The sequence below is a fragment of the Mesoplodon bidens genome (genome assembly GCF_964165515.1).
Source record: "Mesoplodon bidens genome assembly, chromosome: 3".
NCBI classification, from domain to species: domain Eukaryota; kingdom Metazoa; phylum Chordata; class Mammalia; order Artiodactyla; family Ziphiidae; genus Mesoplodon; species Mesoplodon bidens.
This window is the reverse complement of record NC_138178.1, coordinates 13,152,432-13,178,734: the sequence shown is the minus strand read 5'-3', so window position 1 is coordinate 13,178,734 and position 26,303 is coordinate 13,152,432. Positions and strand designations below refer to the sequence as shown.

Here is a 26,303-nt window from a genome sequence, read left to right as displayed (position 1 = left end):
GAAAATTATGCCTATACAGAATGAATTATAATTCAATTTGGTTATTTGGCTCTTCCTTGGGTATATAAACTGTGATGCATTTGAGGCCCTTTAGTTAATTCTGTTTTGATTATTTAGATACAATTGAAGTTTGAAGCGCAAGATATAAGCATATGCCATCCGTGTAACAAAAGTACTCATCCCTACTTTGACATTCAATCATGTTAAAATGGGCAAAACTATCATTTAAATGTTGACCAAAATTAATGGAAATTTACTCTTTCAGAAAAGATTTTAGTGACTATATTTCACCTAAAATTTACTTAAATAGGATTCTTGCTCATATTATTCATTTGATTTTAGATCTATAGTAGGTATTTTGTTCTCAGATCTGTTATACTTGGTGAAAAGTCAATTTTCAGAAGGATTCTAAATTAACATTTTTAACAAGGGAAAGCAAAAGGTTTTATTTATATATATATTTTTTAACATCTTCATTGGAGTATAATTGCTTTACAGTGGTGTGTTTCTACTTTATAACAAAGTGAATCAGCTGTACATATACATGTATCCCCATATTTCTTCCCTCTTGCGTCTCCCTCCCGCCCTTCCTATCCCACCCCTCTAGGTGGTCACAAAGCACTGAGCTGTCTCCCTGTGCTATGCGGCTGCTTCCCACTATCTATTTTACATTTGGTAGTATATGTAAGTCCATGCCAATCTCTCACTTCGTCCCAGTTTACCCTTCCCCCTCCCCATGTCCTCAAGTCCATTCTCTAAGTCTGTGTCTTTATTCCTGTCCTGCCCTTAGGTTCATCAGAACCATTTTTTTCTTTTAGATTCCGTATATATGTATTAGCATACAGTATTTGTTTTTCTCTTTCTGACTTATTTCAGTCTGTATGATAAACTCTCGGTCCATCCACCTCACTACAAATAACTCAATTTTGTTTCTTTTTATGGCTGAGTAATATTCCATTGTATATATGTGCCACATCTTCTTTATCCATTCATCTGTTGATGGACACCTAGGTTGCTTCCATGTCCTGGCTGTTGTAAATAGAGCTGCAGTGAACATTGTGGTACATGACTCTTTTTGAATTATGGTTTTTTCAGGGTATATGCCCAGTAGTGGGATTGCTGAGTCATATGGTAATTCTATTTTTAGTTTTTTTTGTTTTGTTTTGTTTCGTTTTTTTGCGGTACGTGGGCCTCTTACTGTTGTGGCCTCTCCCGTTGTGGAGCACAGGCTCCGGACATGCAGGCCCAGCAGCCATGGCTCACGGGCCCAGCTGCTCAGTGGCATGTGGGATCTTCCCAGACCAGGGCACGAACCCGCGTCCCCTGGATCGGCAGGCGGACTCTCAACCACTGTGCCACCAGGGAAGCCTTATTTTTAGTTTTTTAAGAAACCTCCACACTGTTCTCCATAGTGGCTATATCAATTTACATTCCCACCAACAGTGCAATAGGGTTCCCTTTTCTCCACACCCTCTCCAGCATTTATTGTTTGTACATATTTTGATGATGGCCATTCTGACTGGTGTGAGGTGATACCTCATTGTAATTTTGATTTGCATTTCTCTAATAATTAGTGATGTTGAGCAGCTTTTCATGTGCTTCTTGGCCATCTGTATGTCTTCTTTGGAGAAATGTCTATTTAGCTCTTCTGCCCATTTTTGGATTGGGTTGTTTGTTTTTTGATATTGAGCTGCATGAGCTGCTTGTAAATTCTGGAGATTAATCCTTTGTCAGTTGCTTCATTTGCAAATATTTTCTCCCATTCTGAGGGTTGTCTTTTCATCTTGTTTATGGTTTCCTTTGCTCTGCCAAAGCTTTTAAGTTTCATTAGGTCCCATTTGTTTATTTTTGTTTTTATTTCCATTTCTCTAGGAGGTGGGTCAAAAAGGATCTTGCTGTGATTTATGTCATAGAGTGTTCTGCCTGTGTTTTCCTCTAAGAGTTTTATAGTGTCTGGCCTGACATTTAGGTCTGTAATCCATTTTGAGTTGATTTTTGTGTATGGTGTTAGGGAGTGCTCTAATTTCATTCTTCTACGTGTAGCTGTCCAGTTTTCCCAGCACCAGTTATTGAAGAGGCTGTCCTTTCTCCATTGTATATTCTTGCCTCCTTTATCAAAAATAAGGTGACCATATTGCATGGGTTTATCTCTTGGCTCTCTATCCTGTTCCATTGATCTAGATTTCTGTTTTTGTGCAAGTACCATACTGTCTTGATTACTGTAGCTTTGTAGTTTAGTCTGAAGTCCAGGAGCCTGATTCCTCCAGCTCCATTTTTCTTTCTCAAGATTGCTTTGGCTATTCAGGGTCTTTTGTGTTTCCATACAAATTGTGAATTTTTTTGTTCTAGTTCTGTGAAAAATGCCATTGATAGTTTGATAGAGATTGCATTGCATCTGTAGATTGCTTTGGGTAGTATAGTCATTTTCACAATGTTGATCCTTCCAGTCCAAGAACATGGTACATCTCTCCATCTATTTGTATCATCTTTAATTTCTTTCATCAGTGTCTTACAGTTTTCTGCATACAGGTCTTTTGTCTTCTTAGGTAGGTTTATTCCTAGGTATTTTATTCTTTTTGTTGCGATGGTAAATGGGAGTGTTTCCTTAATTTCTTTCAGATTTTTCATCATTAGTGTATAGGAATGCAAGAGAGTTCTGTGCATTAATATTGTATGCTGCTACTTTGCCAAGTTCATTGATTAGATCTAGCAGTTTTCTGGTAGAGTCTTTAGGATTCTCTATGTATAGTATCATGTCATCTGCAACTGGTGGCAGTTTTACTTCTTCTTTTCTGATTTGGATTCCTTTTATTTCTTTTTCTTCTTTGGTTGCTGTGGCTAAAACTTCCAAAACTGTGTTGAATAATAGTGGTGAGAGTGGGCAACCTTGTCTTGTTCCTGATCTTAGTGGAAATGGTTTCAGTTTTTCACCATTGAGAATGATGTTAGCGGTGGGTTTGTCATATATGGCCTTTATTATGTTGAGGTAAGTTCCCTCTGTGCCTACTTTCTGGAGGGTTTTTATTTTAAACCGGTATTGAATTTTGTTGAAAGCTTTTTCTGCATCTATTGAGATGATCATATGGTTTTTATCCTTCAATTTGTTAATATGGCATTATCACATTGTTTTATTTGCATATATTGAAGAATCCTTGTATTCCTGGGATAAACCCCACTTGATCATGGTGAATGAACCTTTTAATGTGCTGTTGGATTCTGTTTGCTAGTATTTTGTTGGATTTTTGCATCTATGTTCATCAGTGATTTGGCCTGTAGTTTTCTTTGGGACATCTTTGTCTGGTTTTGGTATCAGGGTGATATTGGCCTTGTAGAATGAGTTTGGGAGTGTTCCTCCCTCTGCTATATTTTGGAAGAGTTTGAGAAGGATAGGTGTTAGCTCTTCTCTAAGTGTTTGATAGAATTCTCCTGTGAAGCCATCTAGTCCTGGGCTTTCGTTTGTTGGAAGATTTTTAATCAGAGTCTCACTTTCATTGCTTTTGATTGGGCTGTTTAGATTTTCTGTTCCTTCCTGGTTCAGTCTCGGGAGGTTGTGCTTTTCTAAGAATTTGTCCGTTTCTTCCAGGTTGTCCATTTTACTGGCACAGAGTTGCTTGTAGTAATCTCCCATGATCTTTTGTATTTCTGCAGTGTCAGTTGTTACTTCTCCCTTTTCATTTCTAATTCTATTGATTTGAGTCTCCTCCCTTTTTTTCTTGATGAGTCTAGCTAATGGTTTATCAATTTTGTTTATCTTCTCAAAGAACCAGCTTTTAGTTTTATTGATCTTTGCTATCGTTTCCTTCATTTCTTTTTCATTTATTTCTGCTCTGATCTTTATGATTTCTTTCCTTCTGCTAACTTTGGGGTATTTTTTGTTCTTCTTTCTCTAATTGCTTTAGGTGTAAGGTTAGGTTGTTTATTTGAGATGCTTCTTGTTTCTTGAGGTACGATTGTATTGCTATAAACTTCCCTCTTAGAACTGCTTTTGCTGCATCCCATAGGTTTTAGGTTGTTGTGTTTTCATTGTCATGTGTTTCTAGGTGTTTTTTCCTCTTTGATTTTTTCAGTGATCTCTTGGTTATTTAGTAGTGTATTGTTTAGCCTCCATGTGTTTGTCTTTTTTACAGACTTTTTCCTGTAATTGATATCTAGTCTCATAGCGTTGTGGTCAGAAAATATACTTGATACGATTTAAATTTTCTTAAATTTGCCAAGGCTTGATTTGTGACCCAAGGTATGATCTATCCTGGAGAATGTTCCATGAGCCGTTGAGATGAAAGTGTATTCTCTTGTTTTTGGATGGAATGGCCTATAAATATTAATTAAGTCCATCTTGTTCAATGTATCATTTAAAGCTTGTGTTTCCTTATTTATTTTCATTTTGGATGATCTGTCCATTGGTGAAAGTGGGGTGTTAAAGTCCCCTACTATGATTGTGTTACTGTCGATTTCCCCATTCATGGCTGTTAGCATTTGCCGTATGTATTGAGGTGCTCCTATGTTGGGTGCTTAAATATTTACAGTTGTTATATCTTCTTCTTGGATTGGTCCTTTGAACATTATATAGTGTCCTTCTTTGTCTCTTGTAATAGTCTTTATTTTAAAGTCTATTTTGTCTGATATGAGAATTGCTACTCCAGCTTTCTTTTGATTTCCATTTGCATGGAATATCTTTTTCCATCTCCTCACTTTCAGTCTGTATGTGTCCCTAGGTCTGAAGTGGGTCTCTTGTAGATAGCATGTATATGGGTCTTGTTTCTGTATCCATTCAGGCAATCTGTGTCTTTTGGTTGGAGCATTTAATCCATTTACATTTCAGGTAATTATTGATATGTACGTTCCTATGACCATTTTCTTAATTGTTTTTGGTTCGTTATTGTAGGTCTTTTCCTTCTCTTGTGTTTCCTGTCTAGAGGAGTTCCTTTAGCCCTTGTTGTAAAGCTGGTTTGGTGGGGCTGAGTTCTTTTAGCTTTTGCTTGTCTGTAAAGTTTTTTAACTTCTCTCTCGAATCTGAATGCGATCCTTGCTGGGTAGAGTAATCTTGGTTGTAGGTTTTTCCCTTTCATCACTTTAAATATGTCCTGCCACTCCCTTCTGGCTTGCAGAGTTTCTACTGAAAAATCAGCTGTTAACCTTATGGGAATTCCCTTGTGTGTTATTTGTTGTTTTTCCCTTGCTGCTTTTAATATTTTTTCTTTGTATTTAATTTTTGATAGTTTGATTAATATGTGCCTTGGTGTGTTTCTCCTTGGATTTATTCTGTATGGGACTCTGTGCACTTCCTGGTCTTGATTGACTATTTCCTTTCCCATATTAGGGAAGTTTTCAACTATAATCTCTTCAAATATTTTCTCAGTCCCTTTCTTTTTCTCTTCTTCTGGGACCCCTATAATTTAAATGTTTGTGCATTTACTGTTGTCCCAGAAGTCTCTGAGACTGTCCTCTGTTCTTTTCATTCTTTTTTCTTTATTTTGCTCTGCAGCAGTTATTTCCACTATTTTATCTTCCAGGTCACTTATCCGTTCTTCTGCCTCAGTTATTTGGCTATTGATTCCTTCTAGAGAATTTTTAATTTCATTTATTGTGTTGTTCATCGTTTGTTTGCTCTTTAGTTCTTCTAGGACCTTGTTAAACACTTCTTGTATTTTCTCCATTCTACTTCCAAGATTTTGGATCATCTTTACTATCAGTACTCTGAATCCTTTTTCAGGTAGACTGCCTATTTCCTCTTCATTTGTTTGGTCTGGTGGGTTTTTACCTTGCTCCTTCAACTGCTGTGTGTTTCTCTGCCTTCTCACTTTGCTTAACTTACTGTGTTTGGGGTCTCCTTTCGCAGCCTGCAGGTTCGTAGTTCCCATTGTTTTTGGTGTCTGCCCCCAGTGGCTAAGGTTGGTTCAGTGGGTTGTGTACGCTTCCTGATGGAGGGGACTAGTGCCTGTGCTCTGGTGGATGAGGCTGGATCTTGTCTTTCTGGTGGGCAGGACCATGTCTGGTGGTGTGTTTTCGGGTGTCTGTGACCTTATTATGATTTTAGGCAGGCTCTCTGCTAATGGGTGGGGTTGTGTTCCTGTCTTGCTAGTTGTTTGGCATAGGGTGTCCAGCACTGTAGCTTGCTGGTCATTGTGTGGGGCTGGGTCTTAGCATTGAGATGGAGATCTCTGGGAGAGCTTTCACCGTTTGATATTACGTGGAGCCAGGAGGTCTCTGGTGGACTAGTGTCCTGAACTCGGCTTTCCCACCTCAGAGCCACAGGCCTGACACCCGGCTGGAGGACCAAGACCCACATGGCTCAGAAGAAAAGGGAGAAAAAAAGAAAGAAAGAAAGAAAAAGAGAAAGAGAGAGAGAGAGAGAGAGAGAGAGAGAGTAAAATAAAGTTATTACAAAAAAATAATTATTAAAAATTAAAAAATTAAAAAGTAATAAAAAAAAAAGAAAGAGAGCAACCAAAGCAAAAAACAAATCCACCAATGGTAACAAGCGCTAAAAACTATACTTAAAAGCAAACAAAAAAATTAATTAATTAATTAATTAAAAAAAAAAAGCAAACGAAAACAGACAGACAGAACCCTAGGACAAATGGTAAATGCAAAGCTATACAAACGAAATCACACAAAGAAGCATACACATACACACTCACCAAAAGAGAAAAAGGAAAAAAATATATATATCATTGCTCCCAAAGTCCACCTCCTCAATTTGGGATGGTTCGTTGTCTATTCAGGTATTCCACAGATGCAGGGTACATCAAGTTGACTGTGGAGATTTAATCCACTGCTCCTGAGGCTGCTGGGAGTGATTTCCCTTTCTCTTCCTTGTTCGCACAGCTCCCTGGGTTTCAGCTTTGGATTTGGACCCGCCTCTGCGTATAGGTCACCTGAGGGCGTCTGGTCTTCGCTCAAACAGGACGGGGTTAAAGGAACAGCTGATTCGGGGGCTGTGGCTCACTCAGGCCTGGGGGAGGGAGGGGCACGAAGTGCGGGGCGAGCCTGCGGTGGCAGAGGCCGGCGTGACGTTGCACCAGCCTGAGGCGCGCCGTGTGTTCTCCCGGGGAAGTTGTCCCTGGATCACGGGACCCTGGCAGTGGCGGGCTGCACAGGCTCCTGGGTGGGGAGGTGTGGATAGTGACATGTGCTCACACAGAGGCTTCTTGGTGGCGGCAGCAGCAGCCTTAGCGTCTCATGCCCTTCTCCGGGGTCTGCGCTGGTAGCTGCGGCTCGCGCCCGTCTCTGGAGCTCGTTTAGGTGTTGCTCTGAATCCCCTCTCCTCGTGCACCCCGAAACAATGGTCTCTTGCCTCTTCGGCAGCTCCAGACTTTTTCCCGGACTCCCTCCCGGCTAGCCGTGGCGCACTAGCCCCTTTCGGCTGTGTTCACACCGCCAACCCCAGTCCTCTCCCTGCACTCCGACCGAAGCCCGAGCCTCAGCTGCCAGCCCCCACCCGCCCCAGCGGGTGAGCAGACAAGCCTCTCGGGCTGGTGAGTGCCGGTCGGCACCGATCCTCTGTGTGGGTATCTCTCTGCTTTGCCCTCCGCACCCCTGTGGCTGTGCTCTCCTCCGTGGCTCCGAAGCTTCTCCCCTCCGCCACCCGCAGTCTCCGCCTGTGAAGGGGCTTCTAGTGTGTGGAAACCTTTCCTCCTTCACGGCTCCCTCCCACTGGTGCAGGTCCCCTCCCTATCCTTTTGTCTCTGTTTATTCTTTTTTCTTTTGCCCTACCCAGGTATGTGGGGAGTTTCTTGCCTTTTGGGAAGTCTGAGATCTTCTGCCAGCGTTCAGTAGGTGTTCTGTAGGAGTTGTTCCACATGTAGATGTACTTCTGATGTTTTTGCAGGGAGGAAGGTGATCTCCGTGTCTTACTCTTCTGTCATCTTGAAGGTCTCCTCCTTCAACCAAAATGCTGCTGCATTGGCTTTTTAAAGTCACACATGCAGATGTCTGGGGTGGTTGATGATCAGTGATGTTGATAACAAAGAAAAGATGTGTGTTCTAAGTGGTGACACAGAGGAGTCCAGCTCCCTGATCAGATCTGGAAACCCTTTGCCCCGGGGGCGACCTCGGAGAGCATCCTGCGCCCCCCACCGCTTCCCGGGACTCTGGGGCGCCACCTGCAGCTGAGTCACCCGCCCGGCTGCGTCTGGGATGTGTGCGCCGGCCCCAGCCGGCCTCCCCTCAAGCAAAAGGTTTTAAAATCCTACACATTTTTAATTTGTCACAGTGGAATCTGGTTTTGCCTAAATACTAGTCTGTGGCATCTGTTTTTTGGTTAAACGCCTCTGTTTGGGGAGTAAACGTTAGTGGAGATATTTAGTTTAGTTGGATTGTTACAGATAATTAAGGTAAATTAGTTCTAGTCATTTTATTGACTTGAAAAATGACAGCCCCTGTGAAGTGCTCATTTATTGAACCGTTTAAGAAAAGGATCAAGACCAAAATGATTCCTTCTAATGTTTGAGAGACAGGGAAGACTCTTTAATCCTGCTCTGGATTCATAACTCTTGCTCTTTTGATCAACGCTGCAGGGTGTGCCCCAGCTGTCAGTCTGCTTGTCGGAAGAGCCAGAAGATCATATTAAGGCTGCTGCTGCCTGGGCCTTGGGACAGATTGGGAGGCACACTCCGGAGCACGCCCGGGCTGTCGCGGTCACAAACACTTTGCCTGTCCTGCTTTCTTTGTACATGTCGACCGAAAGTTCTGAGGATCTTCAAATGAAAGTAAGTGCTTAATTCTTGACTGTTTTAATGAAGATTTGTTAGATTTTGACTCATTCTTTAAAATGTGTAATTTAAAATGTTTTAATTTTCATCACGGACAATATCGCTTTTCTGAGTCAAGAAATTAATTTATCAGAAGTGAGGTGACTCTTTGAAAATGAGTTACCTTTGTCTCTAAAAATCAGTGATATATTTTAAAGAAAGTTCTCTGTAGGTACAAAGTTGTTTGTAAAATGAATGTCTGGTTGTTGCCTTCTACATTTCGATTGACTTTTGTTATGAAATAGGTTATTGAATAATAGGATTTTGGAGGTGGAATTGGCCAGAGAGTACTTTAGTCCATTTTACATTAAAAAATTGAGTCTAAAGAAATTTAAGCTGCTTTCTCAAGGTATTCCTGAAGCATGAGCTACCTCTCCTAACTCCAAGTCTGCCTGATCTTTTAATTATGTCTTACATTTGTTCCTAAAAGGAAAAGTGACTGAATGACTGTAAGATTCACTAAATTAAACATTTTAAATCATGTATTTAAAAAAAAATAAAGATTTCTAAAAAAAATGTTACTAGCTACTGACATGATTCATAAAACATGAATATAAAGTAGGATGGGTTTGTGAAATAATTTTAGAATTTCAAAGAAAGAAAAATGCTTCCCAGCATACTCCCAATTAGGAAAACATGCAACTTTTGGAAAACAGCTTTCAGAATTGACTTGGGTTGAGAGAAGTACACAGAAAAGACAATCAAAATAACAGTAAATTAAATTACTTTTAAATTTTAATTAAAACACTAAAGTAACAAATAGGAAAACAGATTTGCTGGAACAACTTTAGATGCTCTAACGAGGCAGGAAGTCTGCTTGAACTTACAGTTGAGAGACTCTGAAAGCAATGTAGTGAGTCATTTATTTGGTTTATAAATTTTATAAAAGTGAGTTTATGTTGATTTGGTTATGTTTACATGTTTTTTTCTCTACAGATTCATTGGGGGAAGTTGATTTCTAAGATTAACGCTTTTTCCGTTTTTATAAGACTTCCTAGATCAAAGCAATGATTTAGTAGATTTAGGGCTTTTCCCTTACTTGTCTCCAATGTTGACTCCATTCCTTGGCAATGCTTGGTAGAGAGTAAGATTGACAATGTGCTAAGGTCTTTTCCTGTTTAACAATTGTGTGATTCTTTGACTTTCTGGTGAGAAACCACAACTCCATTTCCAGTTTTGAGTTGTCCAAGTACATCTGATTTACATACATATAATTTTATTTTATTTTATTTTATTTTATTTTATTTTTTTCTTTTTGGCGGTATGCGGGCCTCTCACTGTTGTGGCCTCTCCCGTTGCGGAGCACAGGCTCCGGATGCGCAGGCCCAGCGGCCATGGCTCACGGGCCCAGCCGCTCCGCGGCATATGGGATCCTCCCAGACCGGGGCACGAACCCGTATCCCCTGCATCGGCAGGCGGACTCTCAACCACTGCGCCACCAGGGAGGCCCTATTTTATTTTTTAAAAATGTATTTATTTTATTTTTGGCTGTGTTGGGTCTTCATTGCTGTGCACGGGCTTTCTCTAGTTGCGGTGAGCGGGGGCTACTCTTCATTGCAGTGGGTGGGCTTCTCACTATGGTGGCTTCTCTTTGTTGTGGAGAGTGGGCTTTAGGTGCACGGGCTTCAGTAGTTGTGGTGTGAGGGCTCAATAGTTGTGGCTCATGGGCTCTAGAGCACAGGCTCAGTACTTGTGGCCCATGGGCTTAGTTGCTCTGCAGCATGTGGGATCTTCCTGGACCAGGGCTCGAACCCGTGTCCCCTGCATTGGCAGGCAGATTCTTAACCACTGCACCACCACGGAAGCCCTACATATAATTTTAGCCTGTGTATGTAGTTCTCTTTTTGCGGCATATTTCTTTAACCCATTATCATAATTGTCTTTCTTCCTCCCTCTTCCCTTCCCCACTTCCTCCTCTTCCCTCCTCCCTCCTCCTCACTTTTCATCCTTCCCACCCTTACCTCTAGTAATCCAGGGAAATAAAAGAATACATCAGCTAGAGCATGAATAATTAATAGTGGAGTCAATAGTAATTATAGTTGAGAAACCCTTGCAAATAGCCTCTGAGGGAGTACTATATACTATTTACATACTACCAAGTTTATATAACTTGGTTTTTAATGAGTTATTATGATATTATATTGTATAAATATCACCAGAGTAAAATAAGTTTGATAACTTTACTTTTTGAAGTCAGATAATTTTTATCTTGTATTAGTTTAATAAAAGTGGTTTTATTAAAACATTTAGGTTTACTAATAGAAGGTTCCTTCTGCCTTTATTTAATATAATATTTACTTTCAGGAAATACAGTGGGTATTAAATTAAAAGTGATTTATCAATCATTATCCTGTCAACAATCTTTCCAAGGCTTTAAATCCATCCAGATATTTTCTTATTGTAGGGACTTAATCATTCCTTTTTTTTTCTTCCCCAAGGTCTCTTGGATTCTCAGTTGTTGTTTTAAAGGCTTTAGAGTGAAAGCCCAAATCTGTTTGATGTGACACTATCTCAGTAGGGAAAATGTATACAAGAGCTTTAGGAACTGTCTAATGGTGTTTCTCATTTGTTACTCTGTAGCAGCTTTCAAATTATAAGGCCATGTTGAAGTTCATTTTGTCCCAAAGGCATGTCAGCTTCTGTATGCATTCTCTAATTGGTTCTGATCCATGAGAGAGAGCCAAGGAGCAGCCCCTTGGAATTTCGTGCACATTTTCACACCTATGTAATTTCAAATACCTTATAAAAACTGAAAAAATATATATATCTTTTATATAATCAGCTTACCTACATATATTTTGATAATATTCAGGCAACTACATTTTCATTTGTTTTGATTCAGAGGTATCATATCGAAATGCATCATCTTAGTTTGGCATTTGGATGGTTATAAAACTATTCAAATAGTTATAAAACTATTTCTAAGATAATTATTTGATTTAATTATTGTATTCTTATTGTCTTGGTTGTTTCCCTTTATTTTTAACAGCTTTATTGAAATATAACTCATATACCATATAATTTACCCATTTAAACTATACAATTCAATGGTTTTAGTATCTTCACAGGTGCAAACATCACCACAGTCTAATTTTAGAACATTTTCATTCTCCCATTAGCAGTCACTCCATATCCTTCCTGTTTAGCCCCAGGCAACCATTAATTTACTATCTGTCTTTGGGGATTTGCCTCTTCTGGACAGTTCATTTAAATGGAACCATACAATATATGTGGCCTTTTGTGCCTGGCTTCTCTCACTTAAAGTTTCAAGGTTCATCCATGTTGTAGCATATATCAATATTTTGTTCCTTTTAATTGCCAAATAATATTCCATTGTATTGATATACCACATTTTATTTTTCTGTTCACTGCTTAGACATTGGGTTGTTTCTACTCTTTGACTATTATAAATAATGCTGCTATGAGCATTACTGTGCAAGTTTTGTGTGGATGTATGTTTCCATTTCTCTTGGGTATGTCCCTAGGAATGGAATTTGCTAGGTCATATGATAACTCTTTTTGACATTTTGAGGAACTGCCGAACTGTTTTGCAATGTGACTGTACCATTTTACATTCCCACCAGCAATGTATGAGGGTTCTAATTTTTCCACATCTTTGCCATCACTTGTTATTGTCTTTGTTTTTTATTATAGCCATCCTAGTGGGTGTGAATTGGTATCACATTCTGGTTTCGATTTGCATTTCCTTGATGGCTAATGATGCTGAAAATCTTTTCATGTGCTTATTGGCCATTTGTATATCGTCTTTGGAGAAATGTCTAATCAGACCCTTTGCCCATTTTAAAATTGGGCTATTTATCTTTTTATTATTGAGTTGTAAGGGTTCTTTATATATTTCTGGATACAAATCCTTATCAAATGTATGATTTAAAAATATTTTCTCCCATTCTGTGGATTGTCTTATCACTTTATTGATGGTATTGTTTAGAGCACATTTAAAAAAAAGTTTTAATGAAGTTCAGTCTATTTTTCTTCTTTTGCTGCTTGTGCTTTTAGAGCTATATCTGAGAAGACTTTGCCTAACACAAGGTCATGAAGATTTACTCCTATGTGCCCCCCTCATTTAAATAACTATAGTTCTTTGGGTCAGAATGCTTTCAGAATAAAATTAACTTTTGAATAAGAAACATTTTTCATTTTAAGCAATTTTCATTAGAGATCATTCATTAAGGAAAGCAACAGTGAATAATTTTTTGTTACTCCTTTCATTTTCTGTGAAAGACAACTGAAGTGGCACCAAGTGTTTGCCTAGAATTGACAATTGTATTTTGTTAATTACTACACTTATGTGTGTTGTTGAGATAAAAAAAAATAGTATTGCTAGTCACTTACTGTGGTTTTTACAATAGCTTTGATCAGTGTGGCTAAAGTCAGTTTTTAGAAATATCAGAAAAATTAATGAATGTAGAACTGTAGATGCTATGCTAGTTCATAGGAAAACCAGGCTCAAACTCAAGTTGCCATAAGTAGATAGCCCATGACTCCTTCCCTCACATCATCATGTATTATATATGTCTAAGGATAAGCACTAGCTACTAAATGCTCTGACATTTAGCAAAATTCATAATCTCCTATTCATTATTTCAAAGTAACATATTACTTGATTTCCTGAATTAGGTAAATAAAAGGGTTTGTTGACCCCATGTAATTTCTGTACAATTCACAGAATGAAGTTGTAGGAACAATTTTATTTCACTCAGAGCCATAAATAACCAAATATAAGGCACATTTTCTAAAGGCTTATTCATTCTAAATCCAAAATATGACGTGATCTTATATGTAGAAAATCCTAAGGAATACACACAGACACACACATACACAAATACTAGAACTAATAAGAGTTCAACAAAATCACTAGGTATAAGATCAATATAAAAATCAATTGTATTGGGCTTCCCTAGTGGCGCAGTGGTTGAGAGTCTGCCTGCCGATGCAGGGGACATGGCTTCGTGCCCCCGTCCAGGAAGATCCCACATGCCGCGGAGCGGCTAGGCCCGTGAGCCATGGCCGCTGAGCCTGCGTGTCCAGAGCCTGTGCTCCGCAATGGGAGAGGCCACAACAGTGAGAGGCCTGCGTACCGCAAAAAAAAAAAAAAAAAAAATCAATTGTATTTCCATATCTTAGTAATGAGTAATTCAAATATGAAGTTAAGAAAATAGTTTCATTCACAATAGCATCAAAAAGAATAAAATATTTAGGAATAAGTTTAACAAAAGAAGTATAAGATTCGTACACTGAAAACTATAAAACGTTGCTGAAAAAAATGAAAGAAGATCTGAATAAATGAAGAGACATTCCATGTTCACAGATTGGAAGATTCAATATTGTTAAAATGGCAATTCAATATTGTGAAAACCATCTACATATTCAATACAATTCCTGTCAAAATCCCAGCTGGCTTTTTTCCCCCCAGAAGTTGAGAAGCTGATCCTAAAATTCATATGGAAATGCAAAGGACTCAGACTAGCCAAAACAATCTTGAAAAAGAAAGACTTACACTGCCCAACCTCAAAATTTATGATAAAGCTACAGGAATCAAGATAGTGTGGTACTTGCTTACAGAAAGACATATATATATCAATGTAGTAATTGAATTGAAAATCTGAAATAGACCCTTTTATGGTCAATTGATTTTTCACAAAGGTGCCAAGGCAATTTAATGTTAGTCTTTTCAACAAACTGTACTAGGATAATTATTATATCCTCAGACAAAAATATTAATTTGGACCCGTGTCTCATACCATATACCAGAATTAACTAAGAATGGATAATAGGTCTAAATATAAGAATTAAGACTATAAAACTCTTAGAAGAAAACATAGAGGGAAATCTTTTTAACCTTGGATTAGGCATTGATTTCTTAGAAATGACACTTAAAGCACAAGTAATAAAAGAAAACATTGATAAATTAGGTTTCATCAAAATGAAAAACTTGTATGCTTCAGAAGACATCACTGAGAAAATGAAAAGACAAGCCGCAGACTTGGAAAAATTACTTGCAAATCATATATTCAAGCAAGGACTTGTATTCAAAATATATAAAGAGCTCTTAAAACTCAACAAGAGGACAACCCAACTAAAAAATGGGCAAAAGATCTGAATAGACATTTCACCAACAAATGATCAATCAGCACATGAAAAGATGTTCAACATCATTAGTGACTATAGAAATGCAAATCAAAACCATAATGAGATATTACTTTACACCCACAAGAATGTAACTATAAACGGGCACAAGGTTTCTTTTGGGGTGATGAAAATGTTCTAAAATTAGATTGTGGTGATGGTTGCACAGCTCTGTAAATTTACTAAAAATCTATGGATTTTAAAATGAGTGAATTTATGGTATGTAAATTATATCTCAATAATGTTGTTAAAAAAATCTTAAACCCAGAAATTGACAAGTAAACAAAATCTTAATTAACTAATATGCTAATATTTCTTTCATGCTGGATAATACAACTGATTATTAATCATGATATACATCCTGATCTAGAAGTTTATAGTAAAAAATCAAGTATATTTCTTTTTTTTTTTTTTTTTTGCGATACACAGGCCTCTCACTGTTGTGGCCTCTCCTGTTGCGGAGCACAGGCTCCGGACGCGCAGGCTCAGCGGCCATGGCTCACGGGCCCAGCCGCTCCGCGGCATGTGGGATCCTCCTGGACTGGGGCACGAACCTGCGTCCCCTGCATCGGCAGGCGGACTCTCAACCACTGCGCCACCAGGGAAGCCCTCAAGTATATTTCTTGATGAAGGATAGTGAAGCTCAGTGGATTTCTAGTGTAATTAGAGTTCTTGATTAATAAGTTGGCAGTCTATCACCAACTTGGAACCTTTAAAATTGGAGTAAGGCTGTCTGCATGATACAGTGGATGCCGCTGGTAGACCTTGTCACCAACAGCAGTTAAGTTCCTCACAAGCTCTTCACTTCATTTTCAAATTCCAGGAACACAAGACATGAATTCTTGTCAAGCTTTCATTGATTACTTACTTTGGTATGTATTTTGCTTTGTATTTCAATAGAGTAAAAAAGCCATAAAGAATATCCTACAAAAATGCACCTATTTACCAGCTCTCGAGCCATTTCTGTATGGTGCTCCTCCCAATATTCTGAAGTATGTGGTTGGACAGTTCAGTAAGGTAAGACATGCTCTCTTAGCCTACAAGTGGGGGAAGAAAATTGAAATGGGGTATTAACTTGTTTCTTCTGCTGGGTCAATGTTTTCTTCTATAAGATGGGGGCAGGGTTTTACTAGTTAACTTTCACCTATCATATTGACATGGAAGGTAATATAGGTTAATAAAATTAACATAAGCTAATAAAATTCACACATAAATAATTCACACTTTCTTCTTCCTCACATTTTCCTCACAGCCTCTGTACTGTCTTTTTTATGTTCTTGGAGAGTAAAGAGTCAACATATAAAAACCTCATAGCGCAGATAATTTATACTGAGAAGTAACTTTTGGTAATTTTCCCAGTGTCTGTTAGTTTCACTCATCTGGGAACACTGCGAAGATATTACAAAGAAAAGGAAAAAGGTCTCTGAGTCACTGAAATATTTTTTGCAACGTGCATGCACTTTACCGGCAATGCTTTGAGACGTCACTTGGAGTGTATTGACTTATTCTGTGAACAGTTTTAACAAACGTGGCTGTCATATTTCTTAGACCACTGCAGATTCAAGGTAGTAAGGTAGAAAGGTCAAGCTGCTGGAGGGGCTCAGGCAGTGGGACTGACTGTTGAAAGCAGAGGCTGAGAGAGAGTGAGTGGGTTCTCACAGCTGTGGATGGCCAGGAGGGGGACCCTGAGCTGTCAACTGTGTTCAGGAGGTTGGTTTTAAGAAAACAGGGTCTTTGGAGTTAGTATCCCACTGTGTCCGTGAGCCCAGGCTCTGGAGCTGGGGTGCCTGGATTCTCCATGTACCAGCAGCAATGCCTTTAGCAAGTCTTGACCTCTCTAAAACCTTAGTGTGATTACCCATAAATGGGGTTAATAAAAGAACCTATTTATAGGGTCATTGTAAAGGTTAATGAGATGTTATATATAAAGAGTTTAGCCTAATCCCAGGCATATACTAAGCACTCAAAAAAAAAAAAACCCCACAAAATCCCAAAAAGTTGTTTTTAAGAAATAAAACATGGAGGTGGTTAAGGCTGATTTTTAAAAAATAATAAAAATGAATGGCAGGCCAAATTCATTTGAATAGTCAGTTATAACGCTATATAAAGGAGGTACCACTGTTTGTACATTGTATTTCTACAAATAATGAACAAAAACTATATATTGCTGTAATGTTTAGGTTAGGCCCTACAGCTAAATAGGTCTAGTTTTAGATACTCATCTGAAAGATCATACTGTCTGCTAACAGCCCTCAGTTCTCTGAATCCTTCCCATGATCTCCAACAGCTTGGTTGCCCCTCAAGCACCATAGTCACTGGATGGTAGAAGGTTGTAAGTTGCTGAAGGTCCCTCAGGATACAATTCTGTGTGTCAAACACCTATGCTCTGTCTTCCTCCTTCTAAGAAAATAATTGAACTTTGTTTTCTTGGTGCTAAGTAAGAAAGTGACCAGCTAATTCGATCAGCTAAGAGGGAGGGAGATGTAAGGAGATGAGTGGATCATTCACAGTCATCAGCTCTTGAAAGTGAGTAGTTGACATGATTTCTGAAAGCTTCATTTTATCATCTAATCTTTTCGGCTACAGGGAGTGAGATATTCTGGTTTTATTGAACTTGAACTTGAATTTTACTAAACTTTATGAAAATGAACACTAGCTTGAACTGAGTTCAAAATAAGTCACGTTTTAAAGTAAATCAGTGGGATTTGTGGAAGTTAGACAGCCAAGATAAAATAAAGACAATACTGCATATCACATACTCTTATAAATGTGCCTTTGGGAATATTTCTTCAGGCAGAATTTTGCATTTTCTTAATCTAAGGATCCAGAGCACTAGAAAAGAGATGGGAAAGCAAGGCAGAAGGTAAAAAGGTATGAATTTAACGTGGCTGCAGACAGATAGGAGGTAATAAAAACCCTCCAGGCCAAACAAAATATTTAAAACCGACACATCTATAGGCTTTTCCATTTTTAGATATACACACTAGTGCCAGCTTTTACTGTCCAGTTGATGCGTATTATCATTCTATTAGCAAGATCCTTTTGTAGTTTTAAGTATTAAAGTGCCTACATGTACCCAGCACTCTGTTAAGCATTAAGGGATAGGCAAAAAAAGAATAAGACCAAGTTCTTTTTCAAGGAATTTTATAATCCAGCTGGGAGACCAGATGGAACAATCAGAAAACACTTCTATGTACTAGACTTCATGATAAACTTAAAAAAAAAATTGAGAAGAATGAGTGAATGCAGCCTGAGATATTCAGGGAGGACTTCAGTGGAAGAAGTACAAGTGAAAACAAAGCTGGTCTTTAAAGAAAGAGTAAGAATGGAGGAAGAAAGAAAGGGTGTTTCTGTCAGAGGGAATGGTAGCAATGGCCACGGAAGGAAGAAAGCAGGAACCGCATCCCCAGCCCCCAGGACCTTCCTTATTTGTTCCTTGTCTGGTGGTCGTGTTGTCTTGCATGATTAACCTCTTCATCTCCACTGGCTCTTTCCTTTCAACACACTAACATCCATTGTCAAACCCAGTGACTTTATTTAGTTCTCCTTGGTCGCTTCTTAAAGTCTTCTCTCTCATTTGTTGGTTCTTTACTTCCCTGGTTTTTCTTCTGTGTCTAACACCTCCTCCATTTCCTTTCTCTGCCTACTCCTTAGTATGTTCTTTCATTTCCTAAACATTTATTGAGCATCTATTAGGCACCAGGCACTAGAGAAATTAATGAATGAATAGTTTCTACCTTCAATGACATTTATGAGTGATAGACATATAAACTAATAATTTAAATATTATGTGGCAAGTGCACTGATAGGGGTTTAACAGAATTCCATGAGAGAAGAAAAGTACCCAACTCATCCTGGGAAAAGAGAATAGGGGTATCCCAGAGAAAGTTTCTTAAAGGAGGTGACATCTGAGCTGAGTCTTAAAACATAAGCAAGAGTGGGAATTTCCTGATGGTCCAGTTTCCACTGCAGGGGGCACTGGTTTGACCCCTGGTTGGGGAACTAAGATCCTGCATGCCACGTGGCGTGGCCAAAAAAAAAAAAAAGATAAGCAAGAGTGAGCCAGTAATGGGGGAGGTGTGTGGAGGGTGGAAGGGTATTCTAGGAAGAGGAAACAGCATAGGCAAAGGCAAGAAATGGTTTGGACACACCCTTTGAGATTATTGAAATAAAATTTAGCATAGAGATCGGTAGGGAAGGATGCTGGAGAGGTATTTAGGACCTGAGTCACAGAAGGCCCTCTGTGCCTTGTTAAGGAGATTGGAGAGACCTTCAGTTTGTATAAGAGAAGAACGGATACTGCTTTACCTTGTATGTATATGAGTGGCTCTCCATTATCTTTGCTCCTGTTCATTGCCTTTATTCCATCTCCACGACATAAATAAAAAGTTAACAAATTTCTAAAAAGGCTGCATTTTACTTCCAATGATCAGCAAATTTAGGCTCATTATGTTACAGGTATATTGGACATAAATTCTCTTATATATTTCCTGAGATATATTATTGCTTTTCAGTAGTAAAAATCCAACTTGGAAAAGAAAAGCTGACATTTTTATGTGCTTCACTTTACAAGGTGCTGCCACATGATAGCAAAGCTCGACGACTTTTTGTAACAAGTGGTGGACTTAAAAAGATTCAAGAGATAAAAGCAGAACCTGGATCTCTCCTTCAAGAATACATCAACAGTGTTAACAACTGTTACCCAGAAGAAATAGTAAGGTGGGAAAAATGGACTTTGAGAAGGTCAAAGTTATAATGTAGTTTTTCTGTTCTCAAACCTAGATTTTATATCTACTGTGTCAAAATGTGGACTTTGAAATAGCACATAAGACCAGTGTATACTTCTGCTTCTCTCTTGATCTCTTTTATCCCTCAAATTAAATGATGTTCTGATTGACACATACATTTCCACATCAAACTGGGATGCCATTTGAGATATTTCTGTACTAATTTAATACATTCTTTTTAAAGAGTACCCAAATACAGAGTTCAAAGTAAATTAACAATCTTTAATATGAACCTGATTTAGAAAGAGTCTGATTTTCATAGTTCCCTGCATATTATTTCTCTGCCTTAAGCTCCATTCATATCGGTGAGAGTATTACAAATAAAAAGGAGATGTTGAATGGCAAAAAGAAAGTTACTATCTATATTTGAAATAATTAAATAAATAATGTTTTTATGAAATGCAGATGCTTCATAGTAATGTAGCAGGAAGATTTTCTCAAGATTAATTTTTTTAATGAGGTTGGTTTCAGAGCATTAAACCTAAGCCTCAGTCCCTGTAAGCCTAAAAGAGAACTATACCACTAAACCCCAAAGAAATAAAAACAAAGTTACCAAGTACAAATAGAATTATTAAGCAACTGAATCTTGAAAAATGTCCACAAAACATGCAGAATTAAAGGCTATATTTATCTATATTTTTTCTAATACTACACTCATTTCTTATTTTCTCTTAATATTAGAGATTACAAATTCCAATTTTTAAAATTTGTTATAATTTATATGTTATGTAAACTATTCTTCCTATTTATTTATTTTTCTTCAATTTATTTATTTATTTTTTAAACTTTTTATTTTTTATTGGCATATAGTTTATTAACAGTGTTGTGATAGTTTCAGGTGTACAGCAAAGTGATTCAGTTATACATACACATGTATCTATTCTTCTTCAAATTCTTTTCCAATTTAGGTTGTTACATAATATTAAGCAGAGTTCCCTGTGCTATACAGTAGGTCCTTGTTGGTTATCCATTTTAAATACAGCAGTGTGTACATGTCAGTCACAAACTCCCTAACTATCCCTTCCCCTCACCCTTCCCTCCTGGTAACCATAAGTTCGTTCTCTAAGTCTGTGAGTCTGTTTCTGTTTTGTAAATAAGTTTATTTGTGTCATTTCTTCTTAGATTCTGCATATAAGTGATATCATACGATATTTCTCTTTCTCTGTCTGACTTAACTTCACTCAGTATGACAATCTCTAGGTTGGTCCATGTTGCTGCAAATGGCATTATTTCATTCTTTTTAATGGCTGAGTAATATTCCATTGTATATATGTACCACATCTTCTTTATCCATTCCTCTGTTGATGGACATTTAGGTTGCTTCCATGTCTTGGCTGTTGTAAACAGTGCTGCAGTGAACACTGGGGTGCATATATCCTTTTGGACCATGTTTTTCTCTGGATATATGGTAAGGAGTGGGATTGCAGGATCATATGGTAGCTCTATTTTTAGTTTTTTAAGGAATTTCCAGACTGCTCTCCATAGTGGCTGTACCAATTTACATTCCCACCAATGGTGTGGGAGGGTTCCCTTTTCTCCACACCCTCTACAGCATTTATTGTTTGTGGATTTTTTGATGATAGCCATTTTGACTGGCGTGAGGTGATGTCTCATTGTAGTTTTGATTTGCATTTCTCTAATAATTAGTGATGTTGAACATCTTTTCATGTGCTTCTTGGCCATCTGTATGTCATCTCTGGAGAAATGTCTATTTAGGTCTTCTGCCCTTTTTTTTTTTTTTTTTTTCAGTATGCTGGCCTCTCACTGCTGTGGCCTCTCCCGCTGCGGAGCACAGGCTCTGGATGCGCAGGCTCAGTGGCCATGGCCCACGGGCCCAGCCGCTCCGCAGCACGTGGGATCCTCCCGGACCGGGGCACGAACCCGCGTCCCCTGCATCAGCAGGTGGACTCCCAACCACTGCGCCACCAGGGAAGCCCCTTCCACCCATTTTTTGACTAGGGTTGTTTGTTTTGATGATATTAAGCCGCATGAGCTGTTTATAAGTTTTGGAGACTAATCCTTTGTCGGTCACATCATTTGCAAATATTTTCTCCCAATCTGTGGGTTGTCTTTTCATTTTGTTTATGGTTTCCTTTGATGTGCAAAAGCTTTTGAGTTTAATTAGGTCCCATTTGTTTATTTTTGTTTTTGTTTCCATTACTCTGGGAGTATTCTTCCTATTTAATATCAGTGGTTTTTAATACATATGGTAACATTGATTCAAAAGCACGAAAATAATTTTAATATTGAAATTTGTTTTATATTCACATATACTCTGCCAGTAAGTTCTTTCCAGAGGTGTACAAGTTCATTCACTTTGGGGAGGTTTATGAGAACTTCTTGACCAAAAGAGTTCCAATAAATTAGCTTTGACAATATTAATATATATAAAATACATCAAAGAAGTAGTATATCATAACATGTATATACACTATGTATAATATGTAAATAAAATAACATATCAAAAAGGTTGTATAACATAAATATGTGTGAACCCACTAAATGAAGGAAATGTGAAAACCTTTTATGAAGAAAATAAAGTTAATTTTTGTGCATAGAATGTATGTCCCTTCAGGAAGAATGCTATCTTATATAAGTTTAAAATAACTTTCTATGCAATTTTCTAACATAAACAGAATTATAGAAAAATGGAAAAAGCAAACTAACTGGTCCCCCAAATGGAGTGACCTATTAGAATTAACCAATGGTAAGGTGCTTTCTTGAACAGAAGTCTTCTTTCCACTAATTTCTAGGATTATTTTACAGGGCACCAGGGGAAATAAAAAACTCTGTCATGTTAGAATTTGACCTGGTTCTTTGTCAAAATACCATTGTAAAATTTCCACTTTTCATATTCTGGGATCTGGGATTTCATTTTGAAAACTGGCTAATCATCATGAAGAATTTTGGTTAGCTGGCTAACTTTTTCAAGTTTCTGACATATATTTTTTAAAGCATTGAGCTCTATAGAACTTAGAGGAGTTTTATAGAAATCTCTGAAAATTTGCCTTTCTATGAAAGCAGACAAATATAATCTCAAAATTGTTTAATTTTTGCTATCATAATTCTCAAAAATGACTTGGTGACTATTTTAGAATGATTCTTTATAAGACAGATTATCAGTGGATACTTTCTCTCAGCTGTTTTTAGCCTAAACATTTATTTCACATTGCCTTCTAATTTTAGTAATCTTTAAAAATGTTTAATAAAGGTGGTTGGTATGATGAGAGGGAAGGCGCCCAGGACGAGATGTTAGAAGACCTAAGTTCTAATCCTGGGCCACTCCACAGCTGTTGTCTTCTGGATCTCTGCCTAAACTGGGGTGCAAGGCATGCATACAGTCTTCCATTCAGCACATTTCTGGTGTGATAACAGCTATTACAGTAACCTAAATTCTACATGGGTCTAGGATGAGTTAACTCCCCTATATTCTTAAAGGCCAGGAAAAAGTAGGGTGATAGCCAGAGGAAAGGCATTTCCACTTCTTTTTTGGAGGTTCATTTTGGTTCTTTCATGAGGAATATGGCTAAAAGCTCGGACTTAGGTATCAAACAGATCTAAGTTCCTATCTCAGTCCAAACGACTTGCTAACTGTGACTTTGAAGATATTACTTAACCCTCTTAACCAGTTTTCTCATCTGTAAAATGTGAATAATTACCTACTTCACAGAGTTGCTATTAGGATTAAGTGAGAGGCTATTAGGATTAGCCACAGGGTTTACAGATAGGAAGAATTCAATTCAGTAAATATCTGTTATATCTGTCCCTCTTCTTGTTCTTTTTTTCTTTTTCTTTTTTTTGAAGTTGAAATACAGTTGATTTACAATGTTGTGTTAGTTTCTGGTGTACAGCTAAGTGATTCATATATATATATATTCAGATATATTCATATATTCTTTTTCATATTCTTTTCCATTATGGTTTATTACAGGATATTGAATATAGTTCCCTGTGCTATACAGTAGAACCTTGTTGTTTATCTATTTCATATATAGTAGTTTGTATCTGCTAATCTCGAACTTTGAATTTATCCCTTCCCCATCCCCTCCCCCTCTGGTAACCATAAGTTTGTTTTCTATGTCTGTGAGTCTGTTTCTGTTTTTTAAATAAGTTCATTTGTATCATATTTTAGATTCCACATGTAAGTGATATCATATGGTATTTGTCTTTCCCTTTATGGCTTACTTCACTTAGTATGATAATCTCCAGATCCATCCATGTTGCTGCAAATGGCATCATTTCATTCTTTTATATGGTTGAGTAGTATTCCATTGTGTGTGTGTGTGTGTGTACTAAATCTTTATCTGTTCATCTGTCAATGGACATTTAGGTTGCTTCCATGTCTTGGCTATTGTAAATAGTGCTTCTATGAACATTGGGGTGTATGTATCTTTTCAGATTATAGTTTTGTCTGGATATATGCCCAGGAGTGTTATTGCTGGATCGTAAGGCAACCCTATTTTTAGTTTTTAAGGAACCTCCATGCTGCTTTCCACAGTGGCTGCACCAATTTACATTCCCATCAACAATGTAGGAGGATTTTTTCTCCACACTCTCTCCAGCATTTGTTATTTGTAGACTTTTTAATGATGGCCATTCTGACCAGTGTGAGGTGATATCTCATTGTAGTTTTTATTTGCATTTCTCTAATAATTAGAAATGTTGAACATCTTTTCATGTGCCTGTTGGACACCTGTGTGTCATCTTTGGAGAGATGTCTATTGAGGTGTTCTGCCCATTTTTTGATTGGGTTTTTTGTTTTTTTGTTATTGAGTTATATGAGCTGTTTGTATATTTTGGAAATTAAGCCCTTGTTGGTAGCATCGTTTGCAAATGTTTTCTCCCAGTCCATAGACTTTTCATTTTGTGCATGGTTTCCTTTGCTTGCAGAACCTTATAAGTTTGATTAGGTCCCATTTGTTTATTGTTGCTTTTATTTCTATTGCCTTGGGAAACTGACCTTAGAAAACATTGCTACAATTTATGTCAGAAAATGTTTAACCTGTGTTCTCTTCTAGGAGTTTTATGGTGCCATGTCTTATATTTAAGTCTTTGAGCCATTTCCAGTTTATTTTTATGTATGATGTGAGGGAGTGTTCTAACTTTATTGATTTACATGTGGCTGTCCAGCTTTCCCAACACCAAGGAAACAGATATTCAGGTACAGGAGGGTCCCAAACAAGATGAACCCACACACACCTACACCAAGGCATATTATTCTTGTTCTTTTTTCTATCCATGTTAAGTCACATTATTAGCTAGATCAAACTTAACATTATAATAATACTGGAGAAACTTATGTAGCAGCACATGGCCACTTATCATTTTTTCACTATTTGTTTTGATGATAAATGCATAGCAAGCAAATATTTGTTTCATTTTTGCAAGTATAAAAGACATAAATAAAGATTGTTCTGATTAGATTTAAATTGCTTTTAATTGCTAAGGTAGGGATTCCAAACTTTTTCCTGATGAGAAGCTACTTCTGAATTCCTTAGTGACCAGAGGACAGACAGCAGAAGCAAGAAGAACTACAATCCTGCAGCCTGTGGAACAAAAATCACATTCACAGAAAGATAGACAAGATGAAAAGGCAGAGGGCTATGTACCAGATGAAGGAACAAGATAAAACCCCAGAAAAACGACTAAATGAAGTGGAGATAGGCAATCTTCCAGAAAAAAGAATTCAGAATAATGACAGTGAAGATGATCCAGGACCTCGGAAAAAGAATGGAGGCAAAGATCGAGAAGATGCAAGAAATGTTTAACAAAGACCTAGAAGAATTAAAGAATAAACAAACAGAGATAAACAATACAATAACTGAAATGAAAACTACACTAGAAGGAATCAATAGCAGAATAACTGAGGCAGAAGAACGGAAAAGTGACCTGGAAGACAGAATGGTGGAATTCACTGCTGCGGAACAGAATAAAGAGAAAAGAATGAAAAGAAACAAAGATAGCCTAAGAAACCTCTAGGACAACATTAAACCCAACAACATTCGCATTATAGGGGTCCCAGAAGGAGAAGAGAGAGAGAAAGGACCAGAGAAAATATTTGAAGAGACTATAGTCAAAAACTTCCCTAACATGGGGAAGGAAATAGCCACCCAAGTCCAGGAAGTGCAGAGAGTCCCATACAGGGTACACCCAAGGAGAAACACCCCAAGACACATAGTAACCAAATTGGCAAAAATTAAAGACAAAGAAAAATTATTCAAAGCAGCAAGGGAAAAATGACAAATAATCTACAAGGGAACTCCCATAAGGTTAACAGCTGATTTCTAGCAGAAACTCTACAAGCCAGAAGGGAGTGGCATGCTATACTTAAAGTGATGAAAGGGAAGAACCTACAACCAAGATTACTCTACCTGGCAAGGATCTCATTCAGATTCGATGGAGAAATCAAAAGCTTTACAGACAAGCAAAAGCTAAGAGAATTCAGCACCACCAAACCAGCTCAACAACAAATGCTAAGTGGGAAACACAAGGAAAGAAAAGGACCTACAAAAACAAACCCAAAACAATTAAGAAAATGGTCATAGGAACATACATATCGATAATTACCTTAAACATGAATGGATTAAATGGTCCAACCAAAAGACACAGACTGCCTGAA

At 37.8% G+C, this 26,303-nt stretch overlaps 1 protein-coding gene across 2 annotated transcripts in view; it reads left to right on the top strand.

Moving 5' to 3' along the window:
• Positions 1-26,303, top strand: part of SPAG6 (sperm associated antigen 6) — a gene marked incomplete at its 3' end in the record, with an annotated part of 74,660 nt that overhangs the window by 41,196 nt on the left and 7,161 nt on the right. Inside the window, exons 7-9 of one of the 2 annotated variants that reach the window (XM_081228449.1) lie at positions 8,517-8,708; positions 15,798-15,914; positions 19,471-19,616. In XM_081228449.1, the coding sequence (XP_081084575.1) occupies positions 8,517-8,708; positions 15,798-15,914; positions 19,471-19,616 (455 nt within the window). The remainder of the gene's footprint in view (positions 1-8,516; positions 8,709-15,797; positions 15,915-19,470; positions 19,617-26,303) is intronic. The other variant, XM_081228450.1, reaches the window with a different exon arrangement.